At 24.9% G+C, this 18,758-nt stretch overlaps 4 protein-coding genes across 6 annotated transcripts; 3 read left to right on the forward strand and 1 right to left on the reverse strand.

Annotated features, from left to right (window-relative positions):
• The first annotated feature begins 21 nt into the window (after positions 1–21).
• Positions 22–2,661, forward strand: LOC409566 (SWI/SNF-related matrix-associated actin-dependent regulator of chromatin subfamily B member 1). Its single transcript, XM_393072.7, has 6 exons — positions 22–162; positions 508–971; positions 1,171–1,298; positions 1,846–2,158; positions 2,245–2,421; positions 2,508–2,661. The coding sequence occupies exons 2-6, from the start codon at positions 520–522 to the stop codon at positions 2,545–2,547; spliced, it is 1,110 nt and encodes a 369-aa protein (XP_393072.2). The 5' UTR covers positions 22–162; positions 508–519; the 3' UTR covers positions 2,548–2,661.
• An 826-nt stretch (positions 2,662–3,487) lies between these two features.
• LOC412678 (putative tricarboxylate transport protein, mitochondrial) lies at positions 3,488–6,253 on the forward strand. The gene is made up of 4 exons (XM_396134.7): positions 3,488–3,751; positions 4,112–4,546; positions 5,237–5,457; positions 5,634–6,253. Exons 1-4 carry the CDS (start codon positions 3,601–3,603, stop codon positions 5,814–5,816), a joined length of 990 nt encoding a protein of 329 aa, XP_396134.2. The 5' UTR covers positions 3,488–3,600; the 3' UTR covers positions 5,817–6,253.
• Positions 6,254–7,780: 1,527 nt separating this feature from the next.
• LOC413955 (tetratricopeptide repeat protein 28) lies at positions 7,781–16,703 on the forward strand. 3 transcript variants are annotated; one of them, XM_397392.7, is made up of 16 exons: positions 7,781–8,047; positions 8,203–8,268; positions 8,743–9,000; positions 9,076–9,478; positions 9,558–10,115; positions 10,249–10,544; positions 10,648–11,113; positions 11,254–11,661; positions 11,722–12,099; positions 12,651–13,431; positions 13,509–14,179; positions 14,259–14,761; positions 14,821–15,183; positions 15,273–15,510; positions 15,579–15,797; positions 15,866–16,703. In XM_397392.7, the coding sequence occupies exons 2-16, from the start codon at positions 8,245–8,247 to the stop codon at positions 16,504–16,506; spliced, it is 6,207 nt and encodes a 2,068-aa protein (XP_397392.5). In that variant the 5' UTR covers positions 7,781–8,047; positions 8,203–8,244; the 3' UTR covers positions 16,507–16,703. The 3 variants fall into 3 exon arrangements, with proteins under 3 accessions (XP_397392.5, XP_006561237.2, XP_006561238.2); XM_006561174.3 differs by lacking the exons at positions 7,781–8,047; positions 8,203–8,268 and having other exon boundaries at positions 8,743–8,833; positions 8,913–9,000; positions 15,866–16,702; XM_006561175.3 differs by lacking the exons at positions 7,781–8,047; positions 8,203–8,268; positions 8,743–9,000; positions 9,076–9,478 and having other exon boundaries at positions 9,558–9,666; positions 9,750–10,115; positions 15,866–16,700.
• A 1,066-nt stretch (positions 16,704–17,769) lies between these two features.
• LOC412127 (peptidyl-tRNA hydrolase 2, mitochondrial) lies at positions 17,770–18,678 on the reverse strand. Its single transcript, XM_395591.6, has 3 exons — positions 18,315–18,678; positions 18,059–18,235; positions 17,770–17,989 (listed from the first exon to the last, which is right to left on the reverse strand). The coding sequence occupies exons 1-3, from the start codon at positions 18,462–18,464 to the stop codon at positions 17,807–17,809; spliced, it is 510 nt and encodes a 169-aa protein (XP_395591.4). The 5' UTR covers positions 18,465–18,678; the 3' UTR covers positions 17,770–17,806.
• Positions 18,679–18,758: the final 80 nt, after the last annotated feature.

Below are 18,758 nucleotides of genomic sequence, written 5' to 3' on the forward strand. Positions count from 1 at the left end.
TATATATATATATAATTTTAGTGAAATACTGACTGGTTTCTGAAAACAAACTTGGATATTATAGATCACCAATCATAAAAAAAATATTTTATGTTAGGTTTACGACAATGTTAATAAATCTGTGACAGATGAAAAGTGTAAAGTAACCGGTCAAACACTGATGTAAGTGAAATGAATATATAAACAATAATATAAAACAATATTATATTATAAATTATTCTAATTATTGTATGAATTATATCTTTAAAATTATTTGTAGAAATCATTACAAAAATTAATAATTAATAATTTATATGAACATATCTTTTATTATTTTTTTTAATTATTATATTAATTAATCAATTTAATCATTTTTATATTATTTTTGCTAATAGTTGCTTATATAATATATAAAATTATATTTTTAATATTATTAATAATATTATATAATTGTTATATCATTATAATAAATATTATTGTTAATTATTACCTATATATATATTATATATATATATTGTATGTTTACAGAAAACTATTAAAATGGCTTTGCGTACATATGGTGATAAACCTATAAGTTTCCAAGTGGAAGAAAATGGAGAATATTATTGTATTGGATCTGAAGTAGGCAATTATTTACGTCTATTTCGAGGATCATTATATAAACGTTATCCTGGAATGTTTAGAAGATCTATTACAAATGATGAACGAAAAAAATTAGTAGAACTTGGATTAAGTCAACATGTACTTGCATCTAGTGTATCTCTTTTAAGAGCTAGTGAAGTAGAAGATATTATTGAAGGCAATGATGATAAATATAAAGCTGTATCAGTACATTCAACAGAACCTCCAGCTCCTAGGGAAGGAAAATCAAAAAAATCAATGCCTTGGGTGCCTAGTTTACCAAATAGTTCACATTTGGATGCTGTACCTCAAGCTACACCAATTAATCGTAATAGAGTTCATAATAAAAAAGTCAGGACATTTCCTTTATGGTAAATATTATGACAACAAATTTTTTCTTTTCCATATATAAACATATATTTGAAAGATAATTTTTATTTTATAAAAATTTATTTTATAAAAATTGATAATTCATATATAAAACAAATATAATTAAATATTGTTAATCAATATTATTAATATTATAATAAATATGAAATAATTAATTAATATCTTTATATATTTTTTTAGTTTTGATGACACAGATCCATCAGCAAATTTGGAAAATGCAGCTCAACAAGAAATGTTAGTTCCAATCCGTTTAGATATGGAAATTGAAGGACAAAAATTGAGAGATACTTTTACATGGAATAAAAATGGTATGATTTATTATTAATTGTAATCATATAATAAAATATATGTTAAAATTAATATAATCTTTTATATGATATAAAAATTAATTTATATTAAAAAATTTTATGCGTGCATGCACATAAAGTGAGTGTGTGTAAATATATAGTCAAAAAAATGTAAAATTAATTAAAAACTGCAAATATTTCAATTAACAAAATAATAATCGATTAATATTTGGAAGAGATAGAGAATTCAAATATTATTTAATGTTATAAAATATTGATTATAATATAAACTTTTTTTTAAATATTCAAATTATTAAGCATTTAGAGATAGTAAATTAGAAATAATTGATAATAAATTAAGTTATATAGGTATATTTAGGTAAATTAATTAAATTAAAATATAAATTTTTTTTATTTTATTATCCACAATTATAAATTTATATTTTAAATTTATATCAATTATAATCTTTATATCTATCTTCATTAGTTAGATTATATACAATCATATCTATGTATATATATATATATATATATATATATATATAATAAAACAAATTTTTCTTTTCAGAAAGTCTTATAACTCCAGAACAATTTGCTGAAGTATTATGTGATGATTTAGATTTAAATCCATTAAGTTTTGTACCAGCTATTGCACAAGCTATAAGACAACAAATAGAAGCTTTTCCACAAGAAACAATATTAGAAGATCAATGTGATCAACGAGTTATAATTAAATTAAATATACATGTAGGCAATACATCTTTAGTAGATCAAGTAGAATGGGATATGTCTGAAAAAGAAAACAATCCTGAAAAATTTGCAATGAAACTTTGTGCTGAATTAGGACTTGGTGGTGAATTTGTTACTGCTATTGCTTATAGGTAAATATAAATTATTTGCATATTTTATAAAATATATTACTAAAATTCATTAATATTAATTTCAATAAAATTCATTTATTATATAGTGTACGTGGACAATTATCATGGCACCAAAGAACTTATGCATTTTCTGAAGCACCTTTACCCACAGTAGAGGTACCTTTCAGACCACCTTCAGAAGCTGATCAATGGGCACCATTTTTAGAAACGCTAACAGATGCAGAAATGGAAAAGAAAATACGCGATCAAGATCGAAATACACGGTAAATATTATATAATTTATGCTTATATAATTATAATCTATAAAAATTAATTCATGATTACAATGTTTTAATGATTTTTGTTCTAGACGTATGAGACGTTTAGCAAACACAACACCTGGATGGTAACATGTAAATTAATGACAAATCGCGACATATATTTGTAGATTCAGAAGATATCCATTTTTATCATTTTTAGAATTTTTTAAACTTTGAATATAATAATAAAACTTTATGTTAAAATTTAAATAGAAAATAAAATACATTTTAATACAAATTTATACATTTATCAAAATTACAATATAACTACTTAATATAAAAACTTATCTATTATGAAAAAGCATTCCTATCTTTTCATAATCATTCCCTCTTTTACATGTTCTTATTTGTATATGATGATTGATCTTATATAACAAGAAATAAAAAATAGTTCTTGATATCTACTTAATTTTAACTGTTGAAATATATGTCATGTGATCATATAATGAAATTCATAATATTGATAAGAAATTTAAAATGGCTTTTTATTAATGTAGATCAAATTAATCTGAAATATTTCACTGTTTAAAAATATTATAAAATAAAATGAAATATATTTAATTATTAAGTGAATTAAATAAATAATTTATTTTATTCCTAATCATTAATTTTGATTATTTTAATAATATTTTAATATTAATATAATAAAAAAAAATAGTTTTAAAACTTTTTAAAAATTATATTAGTACATAATTAATATTATTATGATTATTATTATATTATTATTATATTATAAATTATTGATTAATAAAAATATTAATATTAAATTAAATAAAAAGAAAAATTTATAAAATATGATGTATAAAAAGATTATAAATATAATCTATAAAATCATGCTTTGATTTAAAATATTTTGAAATTATTTATTTTGAAATTTTTTGATATTTGAAATTAGAATAATATATTATTGATATAAAATAAATTTTGGTCATTGCACTCATAATCGCCTGTTTTATCATTATGTTAATATTACAAGACATCACTTATAAAATGTAAGTGTGAGTAAAAGAAATTGATTAAGGAAGGGATACCTACGCGCATCGAAATGTACTGAGTCAGTATGTAGTACTGACATTAATCGACTCAGTTCACATTTGACGTCTAACAGAACGGACTGCTAGTAATAAAAAATAGATTTAAAAGATGGATATTAGTTTATTAATATATAAATTATTGCAACAATCAAGTACAACTTCAACATTCCAAAATAATCCATTTCCTCATAGACCTTGGCTTACTGATACTGGAGTTGCTGCAGCGGTTGCCAAAGGCGGTGTCAAAGGAATCGTGGCTGGTATTTACATTATATATATACTTTTTTTTATTTTTTATATTAATAATTTTAATAATTCTTTAATACAATTAATATTTTTACTTAAATAATTTTTTAAAATATAATATCGCAATAAATAAAAAAAATATTAAAAATAAAAAAGAAAAAAAGATAAAATTGAATTCATAATGGAATCAAAAATATGAAATATTTAACTTCGAAAGCATAAATTAAAATTTATTTTTTAATTTGTAATATTTTTCGTTATTAATATATATTATATTATATTAATATATATTATATTGAATTTTTATTTTCAATCAATTTTTAATAATTTTTTAATAAATAATATGAAATATTAATGACATACAAATTTTTTAGGAGGTATTACTGGTGGTATAGAAATATGTATTACTTATCCAACTGAATATGTAAAAACACAATTACAGCTTGATGCAAAAAGTGGAATTGATAAGCAATATACAGGAGCATGGGATTGTATAACAAAGACTATAAAAAATCGTGGATTTTTTGGTTTATATAGAGGTCTTTCAGTATTACTTTATGGTTCAATACCAAAATCAGCTGTACGCTTTGGTTCTTTTGAAAAGATGAAAGAATTATTAGCAGGTCCAGATGGAAAACTTACTAAAAAAAATAGTTTTCTAGCAGGTTTATGTGCTGGTACAGCTGAAGCTATTTTTGCAGTTACTCCTATGGAAACTATTAAAGTAAAATTCATAAATGATCAAAGATCTCCTAATCCAAAATATAGAGGATTTCTTCATGGAGTAGGAATGATCACAAGAGAATATGGTAAATAGAATAGTTATTTCAATTAAAAAAAATTTATATTAAAATATAATTATAATCATTATTCATATATTTTTTAATTTCATATAATTTCAAAAAATTAATGTTTCATATTATTGAATAATCAATGATATAAAAAATTTATCTTATAAATTAATTTTATATAAGGTTATGTTATACTAGCATATGATTTTTAATTTATATATATATGATAGCTTCTTAAATTTTCTATTTTTAATCTTATGATATTCATATTTTACACATTTTTTTATTATATTATACATATTTATGCATTTTTTATTATATTATGTAACATTATATAAATTCTAATCATATGTACATAGTAATTATAAGCAAGTTTGCCAGCAGTAGAAAAAATATGGTCGCATAAAATATGTGATGATACAGCTAATATAGTAAGTTATAGTAAGGGGAATAGGTTAGCTTATTCGTGGAGATTTGGGAACTAATGATGTGATGCAATGTGACGTTTTTCTATTAATATGTGAATACATAGTTCGTGGCGTTTAAGATAAAGAGTATTAGTACCAATAATTTTCGCATAATGTGCTGAATTCGCGCAATGTGTATAGTTTTGTAATATCATTTTTGTTTATGATATAGAAATGTATGGTAATATATATAAATTATATTTAATGCATGATGTAAATTCTTTAATTTCTTACTTATTAGGTATCAGAGGCATATATCAAGGATTAGTTCCTACAATTTTAAAACAATCATCGAATCAAGCAATTAGATTTTGTACTATAGAAACATTGAAAGATTGGTATAGAGGTGGAGATAAAGATGTAGTTATACCAAAAGTAGTTACTGGTATTTTTGGTGCAATTGCTGGAGCATGTTCTGTTTTTGGAAACACTCCAATTGATGTTGTAAAAACCAGAATGCAGGTAAATATTTCATTTTTATAGTTATTAATCTTTAATGGATATATTGGATATAACAGTATATCATTTCTGACATATCATTTTTACACAAGTACTAGAACAATAACATTTGATAAAGATTAAGTTATAAATTTTGTTTTATCAATATACATCACATTTAAAATATATCATATTTTCAGGGCTTAGAAGCCGCAAAATATAAAAATAGTTTAGATTGTGTGAGACAAATATGGATGAATGAAGGTCCAATGGCATTTTATAAAGGAACTATTCCAAGATTAAGCAGAGTATGTTTAGATGTTGCCATAACATTTATGATTTATGATTCTTTCAAAGAATTATTTGATAGAATTTGGCCTTGAAAATTATTTATTTTATAATTGCATATTTTAAAATGTTATTGCAAATGTAGTTTTCATAATGGTATTATTATATTGTTTTTTTTTTTATATTTATTTAATAACATGTCTGTAACAGTACATGATTAAAACATTTTTATTTTAAACATAATATATACCAAAATTTATATATATATTTTATTATATTTATTTTATTGATAAAAATTAAAAAAATATATTGAAGATTTTCAATTTTGATATTAATTTTTTGTTATTGAAAGCTACATTTGTACAAGCACAAATTCCATTATATATAAATACATATATTTTTATATAAATTTTTATTTAATATGGATGATTTATATAGAGAAGAAAACATAATGTGAATTTAATTCACAATTTCAATTTTATTAAAAGATATTGTCTTTATGTTGATTATAAACATTAGTTTATAAATTTTATTTAATGTTTTATTTTCTAACTATTATTAGACATTCCTATACATTTAATAAATATTTATATTATATTAAAACAAATATTTATATTATAAAAGTGTTTTGTATGTATAAACTATATATATATATATATCTTTCTAAGAAATATTTTAAAATTTTAATACAAAAATATAAAAAAATGTTAATTAAAATTATGAAAATAATAAAAAAATTTTTATTATATGAGCGAAGAAAAATAGTTGATTTTTTCAATTTAGTAATACTTATATAATTAAAATTTTATAATTAGCCATTTAAATTTATTAAGAGATTGTAAAAGATTATTAATTAGAATTAACTTCATATATATTTATATTACACTAAATATGATGATGCTTCGCTCAGATATTGTTATATATATACATGTATATATATATATGTATATATATGTGTATGTATGTGTGTGTGTATAATATATATACACATATTAATTAAATATAAAAGTTAAATTATAATGGCTGTGAAGTTTAAGAATACAGATAAACATGAAGAAGTTCCTTTAAAATGATTTCATAATAAATGCAAATTATTTATTGCTTTCATTGAAACACAATGATTCATAGTACATTGTATTATTTATACAGTGAAATATATAACTTTACAGTTATTTTTAAAAGTTTTATATATATAAACCTGATAGAATAATATATATAATATAATAATTATATAATATAATAATATTATATAATATATTGTATTATATTATTATAATTGTATGATATAATAATAATTTTTAAAATATAGGAAATTTGTATAGAAATTGTAAAATATTTTTATACATAAAGAAACAATTTGTTTTTTTCCTACTTCTCTTTTTTTTCTTTTCATATATTTTATAAATGAAATAAATAATTTTTATTATTTTATAAATATAAATGATTGAAATATTTTTTTGATAAAAAATGTTGCATTTTTAAATAATTTCTTAATACAAATTTCAAATTTATTAATTACTTATTACATATTATTATTTGTATGTTGTATTGTATATCTTATATAATATTGATATTTATATAAAATTTATATAAAATGCAAATAATTGAAATTATAAGTGTTTTAGAATACTTTATAAAATCATATTTTTATATATCATATTATTTTGGCATGTGAATTTATATATATTTCTACTTATTATAATATATTATAAGTGCATTTATTTATATTATTATAAAGATTTAAAATATTAATATATTCATAATATATTTTTAAATAGTTAATTCTAGAGATTAAAATAAATACAAAAATTAGCATATAAAAATGTCGGTTAAAACTTATTTATTAAGTTATATATATATATTTTTTTAATTAGATAAAATAAAATATTTTTATTTTCATCACATATTATTTTATTTTGTTTTATCTAACATAAAATTAAATTATTTATAATTTAATGAATAAACCTTAATCGATTTTTATATATACCAATTTTTATGTTTATTTTGACCTTTAGAATTGATTCTCCAAAGATTTTTTACGAATATATTAATATCCTATATATATATATATATATATACATACAATATTTATAAATTGTGTATGTAAGATCCAAACACAAAGTAAGTAAAGAAGCAGACAGTGCCGGCCACTCTGGGCCTAAGGGGGGGCCTGGGGTCACATTCCAAGATGGCTGTGTTTAAGGAATGCAGTGGGTGCCCTCCTAAGACGCCTTCCTCCCTCCTTTTTTATTAACCGAATCAATTCATCTATCCTAGCGAACATTCTGATTATTGGAACGAAGTAGTTAATGTCAGCGTGTATCCGGTGAGTGCTGTCTGAATTTGAAAGTAGTATCTATAAAAAATAAATGTGAATCAAAAAAAAAAAAAAGAAAAAAAAGAAAAGTGATGCGAAAAGACCTAGAAAGGTCTTATATTCTAAAATGTGTAGTTTTATCTAATGAAGCTCTCTTGCTACAGATAATGCTCATGCAGGAGGATGCTACCTGCTCGTCTTAAGCAATGTCTCATAGGGATATCTCTGAGGTAATAGCAAAATTCTATGACATATGATGACGAATATCATTATTATATTTTAGAATTAAAATTATATAATTTTTAAAATTTTTGTGTTTTTTATTTTTTTATTCATTACAAATTTTGATAATTTAAAATATAATAATAAATTATGATTCATTAAATATATATATTAAATATATAATTTTTTAAAATATACATAAATAAAAAAAACTTATTAAAAATTTATAACATTTATATTAAAAATTATATAATTGTATATTTTTTATAAAATAATATCTTAATTTTAATAATTCAATAATTAAATATTGAATTTTAAAAAAATAAATGAAAGTAATAAAATAAATTTTTTTAAATTTGTAGAATTTATTTAACAAATTATTTATTTATTAAACATAATTTTATCAAAAATTATATTTAAAAAGTTCAATTAATATAATAGTCATAGTAACAACATAATGCAATTTTTTATAAATTTTTAAGGTGGAGCCCGAAGGTACGTCGGCCTTGGCCGCTGGATCAAGATCTTTATTTTTAGAAACTGTACGTCGTAGCAATGCAGCATGTCAAAATGGTGATTATGCTCTTGCTGCAAGTTTGTACACAGAAGCCCTTGCTTTGGATCCACTTAGCCATGTGCTATATTCAAACAGGTCAGCTGCCCGGCTTAAAATGGGTTTATTTGCACTTGCTCTTCAAGATGCTGTCAGAGCCACTGAACTTAGTCCTCAATGGCCAAAGGTAAATTAAAATTTTCTTTTTTATTTCTTAAATTATTATTAAAAATAAAGTCTTAAATTATTATATATCTATTAGGCATACTATCGTCAAGGAGTTGCATTACAATGTCTAGGAAGACATGGAGAGGCTCTTGTAGCCTTTAGTACAGGTTTGGCACATGATCCTTCCAATTGTCAACTTTTGTCTGGTCTTGTGGAAGCATCATTAAAATCACCATTACGTCCAACGTTAGAACCAACATTTCAACAATTACGTGCAATGAAACTTGATGAATCTCCTTTTGTTGTCATTTCTGTTGTTGGTCAAGAACTTCTTGGAGCAGGACAATATAAAGCAGCAGCTGGAGTATTAGAAGCTGCACTTACTATTGGATCTTGTAGTTTAAAATTAAGAGGTTCTGTATTTTCTGCTCTATCTAGCGCATATTGGGCACTAAATTCTTTAGATAAAGCTATCAATTATATGCAACAAGATTTAGGTAAATATTAAGAATAAATAAAATAATAAATACTTAATTAAATAGAACATTTTTTTTTAAATTTTGAAAATGTTTGTAGGTGTGGCACGATCTTTAGGAGATACACAGGGTGAATGTCGAGCTCATGGAAATCTGGGCTCAGCATATTTTAGCAAGGGCAGTTTTAAGGAAGCTTTAACAGCACACAGGTATCAATTGGTTTTAGCTATGAAGTGCAAAGATACTCAGGCTGCAGCGTCTGCTTTAACTAGCCTCGGTCACGTTTATACAGCTATTGGTGATTTACCAAATGCACTTGCATCTCATAAACAATGTGTACAATTAGTAAAACAAATGGGAGATCGACTTCAGGAAGCTCGAGAAATAGGAAATGTGGGAGCAGTTTATTTAGCAATGGGAGAATTTGAAAGTGCTGTTGATTGTCATACACAGCATTTAAGAATAGCAAGACGCTTAGGAGATCGTGTAGAAGAAGCAAGAGCTTTTAGCAATTTAGGTTCATCTCATCATTATCGAAGAAATTTTGGTCAAGCAATGGCTTATCATGAAAATGTTCTAAGAATAGCTCAAGAACTTGGTGATAGAGCAATAGAAATGAGAGCATATGCTGGGCTGGGTCATGCTGCAAGATGTGCAGGTGAATTTTTAGAAATAACAAATATTTAACATAAAAATCAATAAAAAATTAATTTCATTTATTATAATTAATTTTATTATATTATAATTAATAATGTTATTTATTATTACAATTCTTTTATATGCATTTGTAGGTGATCTTGCACAGGCTAAACTATGGCACCAGAGGCAACTTGATGTTGCATTAGCTACAAAAGACAAAATTGCTGAAGGACGAGCATGTAGTAATTTAGGAATAGTTTATCAATTACTTGGTGAACATGAAGCTGCACTTAAATTACATCAAGCTCATTTAGGAATTGCTAGATCATTAGGAGATAAAGCTGGTATGGGTAGAGCATATGGAAATATTGGAAATGCTTATAATGCATTAGGATATTATGAACAAGCTATTAAATATCATAAACAAGAATTAACAATAAGCAAAGAGGTAAATTAGAAATTAAAATAAAAAAATTGAAAATAAACTTTTGTAAAAATATATTATTATAAATTTATTATATATATATATATATTATAAAATTACTTAATAGGTTAATGATCGTAGTTCAGAAGCTAGTACACATGGAAATTTAGCAGTAGCATATCAGGCAGTACAAGGTCATGAAGCAGCATTAAGACATTATAGAGCACATTTAGCTATAGCACGTGAATTAAAAGATACAGCTGGTGAAGCATGTGCTTTGCTTAATCTTGCCAATTGTTTATCATCTCGTGGCAGATTTGAAGAAGCTGTTCCATATTATGAAAATTATCTTATGTTATCTCAGGAGTTACATGACGTGGAAGGCGAAGCTAAAGCATGTCATTTCTTAGGTTATGCTCATTATTGTTTAGGTAATCATCGTGAAGCTGTTAGATACTATGATCAAGATTTAGCATTAGCTAAAGATTTACAGGATAAATCTGGAATGGGAAGAGCTTATTGTAATTTAGGATTAGCACATTTAGCTCTTGAAAATTTAGACACAGCTCTAGAATGTCAAAAATATTATTTAGGTAAGAAAATCTTACAATTAAATATATATATTTATATCTTATAATCTTACGATTATATCTTAAAAATATTAAAATAAATTTTATATATATATATATATATATTGTTTTAAATTAACAATTTAAATAAAATTCCTATACAGCTATTGCACATATGACTAAACATTTAGCTGGAAAATTTCGTGCTTTGGGAAATATTGGTGATTGTCTTTTACGTCTTGGTGAAACTGAAGAAGCAATAAAAATGCATCAACGACAATTAAATTTAGCACGACAAGCAGGTGATCGTAGTTTAGAAGCTGCTGCTTATGGAGCTTTAGGTATTGCACATCGGACAATGAAAAATCTTGATAAAGCATTAGGATTTCATACTCAAGAATTAACTTTAAGACAAGAAGCTAGTGATTTACGTGGCGAATGTAGAGCTCATGGGAACTTAGGAGCAGTACATATGGCATTAGGTCAATATACTCATGCAGTAAAATGTTATCAAGAACAGCTTGAAAGGGCAAAAGAATTAGCAGATTCAGGAGTTGAAGCTCAAGCTTTAGGTAAATTTTATTTATAATATATAAATTGTTTGAATTTACAAATTATTTTTCTTTAAACAGGAAATTTGGGAATAGCTAGACTTAACATGGCACATTATGAAGATGCAATTGGTTACTTTGAACAACAATTAGCGACTTTAGAACCATTAACTACAGGCACAGCTTTATTGAATAAAGCAAGAGCACTTGGTAATTTAGGCGATTGTTATGAAGCTTTAGGAGATCCAGAGGAAGCTATTAAATGTCATGAACAACAATTAACAGCTGCTACAAAATTAAAAAGTATAAGAGAACAAGAAAGAGCATATCGTGGTTTAGGCCGAGCTCGGGAAGCAACTGGAAATTTACAAGAAGCTTTAGTTTGTTTTGAGAAAAGATTAGTAGCTGCACATGAAGTTGATAGTCCAGAATCGAGAGGCGCAGCTTACGGAGATTTAGGTAATTAATATTTAATAAATTATATTAAAGTTCTAAGTTTTAATGATTAAATATTGCCAAAATATTCTAACTAAGAAAAAATTTTAAAATATAAATATAATTTTATATAAAATTTTATTAATAACAAAAAAATAGGAAAAGAATAATAGTATCACTCTATTTATGTAGAAATTAATTCTCCATTTCAAAGTATCTATCAAAGATAGAATTTATTTTTTGCAAACTTCATTTCTATTTTGTTTTATTTCAATTTTCATGAAAAAATTAGAAATAAATGTTACTCTATAATAAATATTCATTTATTTGATTATTAAATTATTGTAATAATCATGACTCTGTTATTATTTCTTTCATATTTTATACTTTTTTTTAATTTTTTAATAAAATTTTAAATTTATCTGTGTTTACTGTATTATATTAATATTTTTTTCTTTATAGATTTATATATTGATATATGATAATACATAATATTTAATTGTTAAAACATCTTGTATAAAATTTTTTAATTTATTAATTTTTTTATAAATTGTTGATATCTAAATTTATTGTAGGTCGAGTACATGCTGCATTAGGTAACCATGAACAAGCTGTTAGTTGTTTATCACATCAATTAGCTCTTGCCAGGGGACTTGGAGATAAAGCTGCAGAAGCAGAAGCTGCTAGTGGATTAGGAGCTGTTCATTTATTAATGGATGATCCAAATTCTGCATTACGACATCACCAATTGGAACTTTCAATTGCTGAAGCTTTAGATGCAGCTGGATTACAAGCTAGAGCTTGTGCAAATTTAGGTATAACTCAAGAAGCTTTAGGACAATTTGAAGAAGCAATAAGATTACAAGAACAATCATTAAGTCTTGCAGCAGCAGCTGGAGATCAACCGGCAAGAGCAGCTGCATTTTCTAGTTTAGGTCGACTTCATCATTTATGTGGTGATTTATCACGAGCTTTGAGTTACTTACAATCTGGATTATCTTTATCTGAAGGATTAGGAAGAAGAGAAGAAGCAGCTAGATTGAGACATAGACTTGGTCTTGTTCATTGGGAAGCTGGAGAGGCAATTATTGCTGTAGAACATTTAGAAAAAGCAGCAAATTTATTAGAATCATTAGACGGAATTTCTTCAACTCTAACTTGTGGACAACCAAATAAGTCTGAATTATTATCAGAGACATACAGAATGTTACAAAAAGTACTAATTAGTTTAAATAGAGCTGAAGAAGCTTTGAATTGGGCAGAAAGATCGAGACGAAATAAAAGTAATTGTTTGGATGATGCTGCGCATTATTCCGAAATTATTGATAGACAACGTGGAGTTATTTTATATTATAGGTAATTTACATTTATATAAATAAATAATATAAATAAAGCATGATATTATAAAATGATTAATAAATTTCATATTTCAGTGAAGTAGGATGTGAATTACATGCTTGGTGCTTAGCACCTGGTCGAGGATTATTGCGATTTCATTCCACTAGTTTAGATGATGGTATAGGATTAGAGAAACGAGTTTTACAAGCACGAGAAGCTCTTTTAGAGGAAACAAATGAACTTGTTGAAGAAACAAAAATACCATCAAGAGGACATCATCTTAATGCTAGTTCATATAGTTTGAGCAGTTTGTTTAGTGTGGGTTCAATTAGTTCACGAGCAGGAAGTGCTCGATGGGGACGAGGAAGTAAAGGACCTACATGGCAATCACCATTACCAATTCAAGTACTTTATGATTTACTTTTAGCACCATTTGAAGATCTTTTACCACCTGCAAGAAAAGAATTAATTATGGTAGTGGAGAAATCATTATATTTAGCTCCACTTCCAGCTTTACAATCAAATCCTGGAGAAGATTATTTATGTGAAAGATTTTCTTTATTAGTGGTACCATCTCTAGCAGCTTTAAAAAAGCGGTCAAAAACTCCTATGCCAGAAGGAGGTGCAACAGTAGCTGCACTAGTTGCAGGAAATCCTGTGCTTCCTGAAGAAATTAGGGAAGAATATGGATGGTCTGAAAGCGTTACTTCAACTGAAACAGAATCTGAAATAGTTGCTGAATTATTAGAAGCTCGTGCTTTAACCGGTAGATATCAATTTGAATTTAGGAAATTAAAAAAAAAAAATAGAAATAAATTTTTTTTTTTTTCATTTTTATTATTTAGGTACAGAAGCAACAAGATCAACAGTTTTAAGATCTTTACCTGATGCAGAATGTGTACATTTAACAGTACCAGTTTTCTGGAATTCTGCTAGTTTAGCATTAACTGCAGATCCTTGTGAAGATTCTTCTGTAAGACCAGAATATTTATTAAGTTATTCAGATATTACAAAATTAAGAATATCTGCTCGTTTAGTTGTAATATCTAGTGGTCATGGTTGGAATAGTACAGAAAATACAACTACTACATCAGATGGTGTACAAAATTTAGCCAAAGCTTTATTAAATGCAGGAGCACAATGTGTACTTATAGGAATGTGGGCAGTTCCACCTACAGCTGGTAGTATATTATTACGAGCATTTTATAGTGCTATGTTACAAGGTGCTAGAGCGTCAAGAGCATTGGCAGAAGCTATGCAAACAGTCCAACATACAAGACATTTTGCACATCCTGCAAATTGGGCTGGATGGTTACTTATTGGAGGAGATGCAAGATTATCAAATAAGGTATAAATTATGAAAAAAATTTATTAGATTTAACACAGTTATTTATAAAATGTATTTAGGTTGCTTTAATGGGACAAGCACTTGCTGAATTATTACGCGGAGGTCCTGAACAAAGTCGTGATGCACTACGTGTCACACTTCATTTAGTAGAAAAATCATTACAACGAATACATCGTGGTCAAAAAAATGCTATGTATACAACACAGCGTAGCATTGAAAATAAAGTAGGTGCTGCCACCGGTTGGCGAGAACTTTTAATGTCAGTAGGTTTTAGATTTGAACCTGCTGGAAATGGAATACCATCTTCTGTATTTTTTCCACAAAGCGATCCTGAAGAAAGATTAACAAGATGTAGTGCAAGTTTGCAAGCATTATTAGGATTGGGACCATCATCATTACATGCACTTGCTAGATTATTGCAGGTAATATATAAATCTGCATATTCAAAAGTTTAATATAATTAATATAAGTTTAATATAATTTATTATATTAAAGATATTCCTTCTTTTAGGCACCAGAAGCAGCAGAAGATGTTATTGCTGCAATGAGAAGAGCTACATGCGCAACAGAAGGTCAAGAAGTTACATTACCAGTTCAAGTATGGAGAGCATCAGGATCCCATGAATTATTTGCAAGTTTAGGTTTTGATCTCATGGAAGTTGGTCAATCAGAAGTTACATTAAGAACAGGAAAACAAGCATCACGAAGAGCTGTTCAATTTGCTCTTCAAGCTCTTCTAGCTTTATTCGGTAAATTTTTAGTGATTATATAAGTAAATAAATATTTTATATTATTTAAATCATAATTATGTTATTAGATACACAAGAAGCACCTAAAAGTTTGACTTTAGATTCTAGTAGCTCAATGGAAAGTTTAGCTTCTGTTGCTCATATTGAAAAAAATGTCATAGAAAGACCTAGATTAGGAGGTGCATTTGCAAATTATGTTCGACATCGAGGTGAACCGGATGGTAAAACTATGGAACCACCAAATGTTCCAATTCCTACATCACGACAACCATGTCAAAATGGTGGAGGTATAAATAATTCAGCTTAAGAATTTAAATAAACATAAGCATAAAATTACATAAATGATATTTTATAGGTGAATCAGATGTTGCTTTTACTCCTAGTCCTCCTGTAGCACTTAATTTAAATCATCAAACACGGATCAGAAATCTTTATCCTGATCAAAGCATAAGACCAGGATCTAGTTCAAGCAGTTCAGTAACAGATTGGGATAATGGTCATGCAACAGTTTTGAGACGACAACCATTACCACCTTTACCAGCAACAGTACTAGAAAGATTAAGTGTTAGAACAGAAATTGGATCAAATTCTCCAAGAAAACCTCGTCATCCAACAACAACTGAGGATATTTGTTCTCAGACTGATTCTACACAATCTACAGAAACACATAATCAAAATTTAAGGAATGTAGCTACATCTCTTACGAGTTTAACTCGTGAATTAACACCTACAATTTCAGAAGTATATCATGAGCGAAATTTAGGATTAGGATTGGCACCATCTTTATCAAAGTTATTAGGAGAAGTAAGTTCTGTTTCTGGAAATGAAGAAAATCAATCAACACGAACAAATCATAATCAAAATCAAAATTGGATACAAAACGAATCAGAATTATGTCGAAGAGATGAAGCTGATGGTAGATCCATTGCTGAATCACAATGTAGTGCTACCAGCTCTAACAAAATACATAGAAAAGCACCTCCTCCTCCAGTGTAGATTATTTATGTATTTATAAATATTAAATGATATTTTAAATGAAAATAATAGCACGAGGTACCAAAGAATGGAATATATTTTATTGGAAACAAATTTTTAATGTTTTGTGATCAAAACTGGGAATAATTTATGGTAACTTTTTATTTTATTATGTTATATGAAAATACATTACTTATGTATTTTTAATTTATATATTTTCCAATTTAAAAATCATCCAATTTAAATAATATTTGCTTAACACTAATAATTAATAAAATTCAATATTAATAATGTATTGTTACAATGGCACCTAATGCTATAATATATTAATAATGTATTAATGCAAAAATGTATTATATTAGCATAAAAATGAATATATTTTGAATATATATTGTTTATGTATAATGTTATATTTAAATTTATTAAATGAAATTTATTACTATATACATGTTGTAACTGAAGTAACATTTCAAATAGATAGCATATTTAAATTTGTACAAATTATTAAGCTAAAATTTATATTTTTTCATTTTTTATAAATACATTGTCGTATTTTTTAATAGAATATAATTTTATGTAAATTATATATATGTATTTATTCTTATATCATCAACTTATTATTATTATGAAATTATACTTAATTATTTTTTATAATATAAATATAAATAAAAAGCATATATATATACATAAAAGTAAATTTAGTAATAAAATTAATAAATTATTTAGTAATAAAATGATATAAATGACAAACTTATGGATTTTGATAATATTTAAATATATTATAAAAGACAAAGTTTTAAATAACTTTTTTTATATATATAATTATGAGTTTTATTAATTTGAAGTTTGAACAGCTTGAGTATTTGAAGTTTCCATAAAAATAACTACGCAATATTTATCCATTAAGAACAAAAATAAAATATAAAATAATTCTTGCACAATTGAAATTATAATAATTGAAATAACAATAAATAATAAATATAAAATATATTTTGGATATTTTTCAGTATAATATATAAGTAATGAAAACAAATTGGATACATTACTATGGATATATATACAAATGAAATTCAATGATATTTTGTAAATAATTCAAAAAATAAGGTTGATTGACAATTATATATATATATATATATATATATATATATATATATATATATATTTAAAATTTTATCTTTACATATTTAAAAATCATCGAAATCCATAAAAATGTTAGATTAATACATTGATACATAGATAGATTCATTTAAATAAATTTAAAAAATCAAAAAATACACTTAAAAATTAGATAAAAAATAAGATATCTTTATTTAATAAATTATTAAAACAATTTTAAATGTCCTGTTACTTGATCTATTAATTCAGCTGGACCAGGACCAATTGCACATACTGTTCTACTTCCTGGTTTCACTTGGGTATGTCCAGCATCTTGTATTATATTTGTCAAAAGTCCTACAGCTTTGGCTTGTTTTGCTATTTCTTTCAAAGCATCGTCACTATCAACCTAAAAATGTTTTGAATTTGCTAATATTTGTTTTTAAAAAATAATATTATATAGAAAATATATATATACCTTGACTGTAATTTTGGCTTGGCCACATTCTTCCCAAGCTTGTAAAATTCTAGGATAATTTACAGCTGCTTTATAAGCTGCAACAGCAGCATGAGCACATTGTGCTGCTACTTTTCCTTTTCCCATTTTTAAGTCAGTTCTAATAACTAAAATAAGCTTATAATTATCCGAAAATATCTGTTGAAAATAAAAACTATTTTATTATATTTATTATTTATATTTAAATCAAACATAAATAAATTTTAAATTTAATTACCATATTTAATGTTTCATTGCTAGAAGATTGCAATTTTCTTTTATTAATTATTAACATTATTTTATATAAACAATAACCTATTAATGTTGCAATAGCAAATCCTACTTTTTCATCTGTAGCAATTTTCAAAAATATTTGAGAAATATTCATCTCATTAAAATTAAAACTTTATAAAACTTGAAAAATTTATATTTCTAATTTACAATTTTTAATTCTTGAAAGTATTTAATTTTTTTAAATAAATTGATTATAAAAAATAGATTCTTTTATTAAACTAATTTTAGAAAATATTTAATTTGTTTATATTAATTTTTTTTTATCAAACTATTTCACGTGACAACTTTAAGGTTAAGTATCGTTTAAATACAATCTATATCATGATTACTATATTATGATTATGTAAAGATTATTCATATTTTTATTTGTGATATAAAATATTACATT

Source organism: Apis mellifera, linkage group LG2, assembly GCF_003254395.2.
Source record: "Apis mellifera strain DH4 linkage group LG2, Amel_HAv3.1, whole genome shotgun sequence".
Taxonomy (NCBI): domain Eukaryota; kingdom Metazoa; phylum Arthropoda; class Insecta; order Hymenoptera; family Apidae; genus Apis; species Apis mellifera.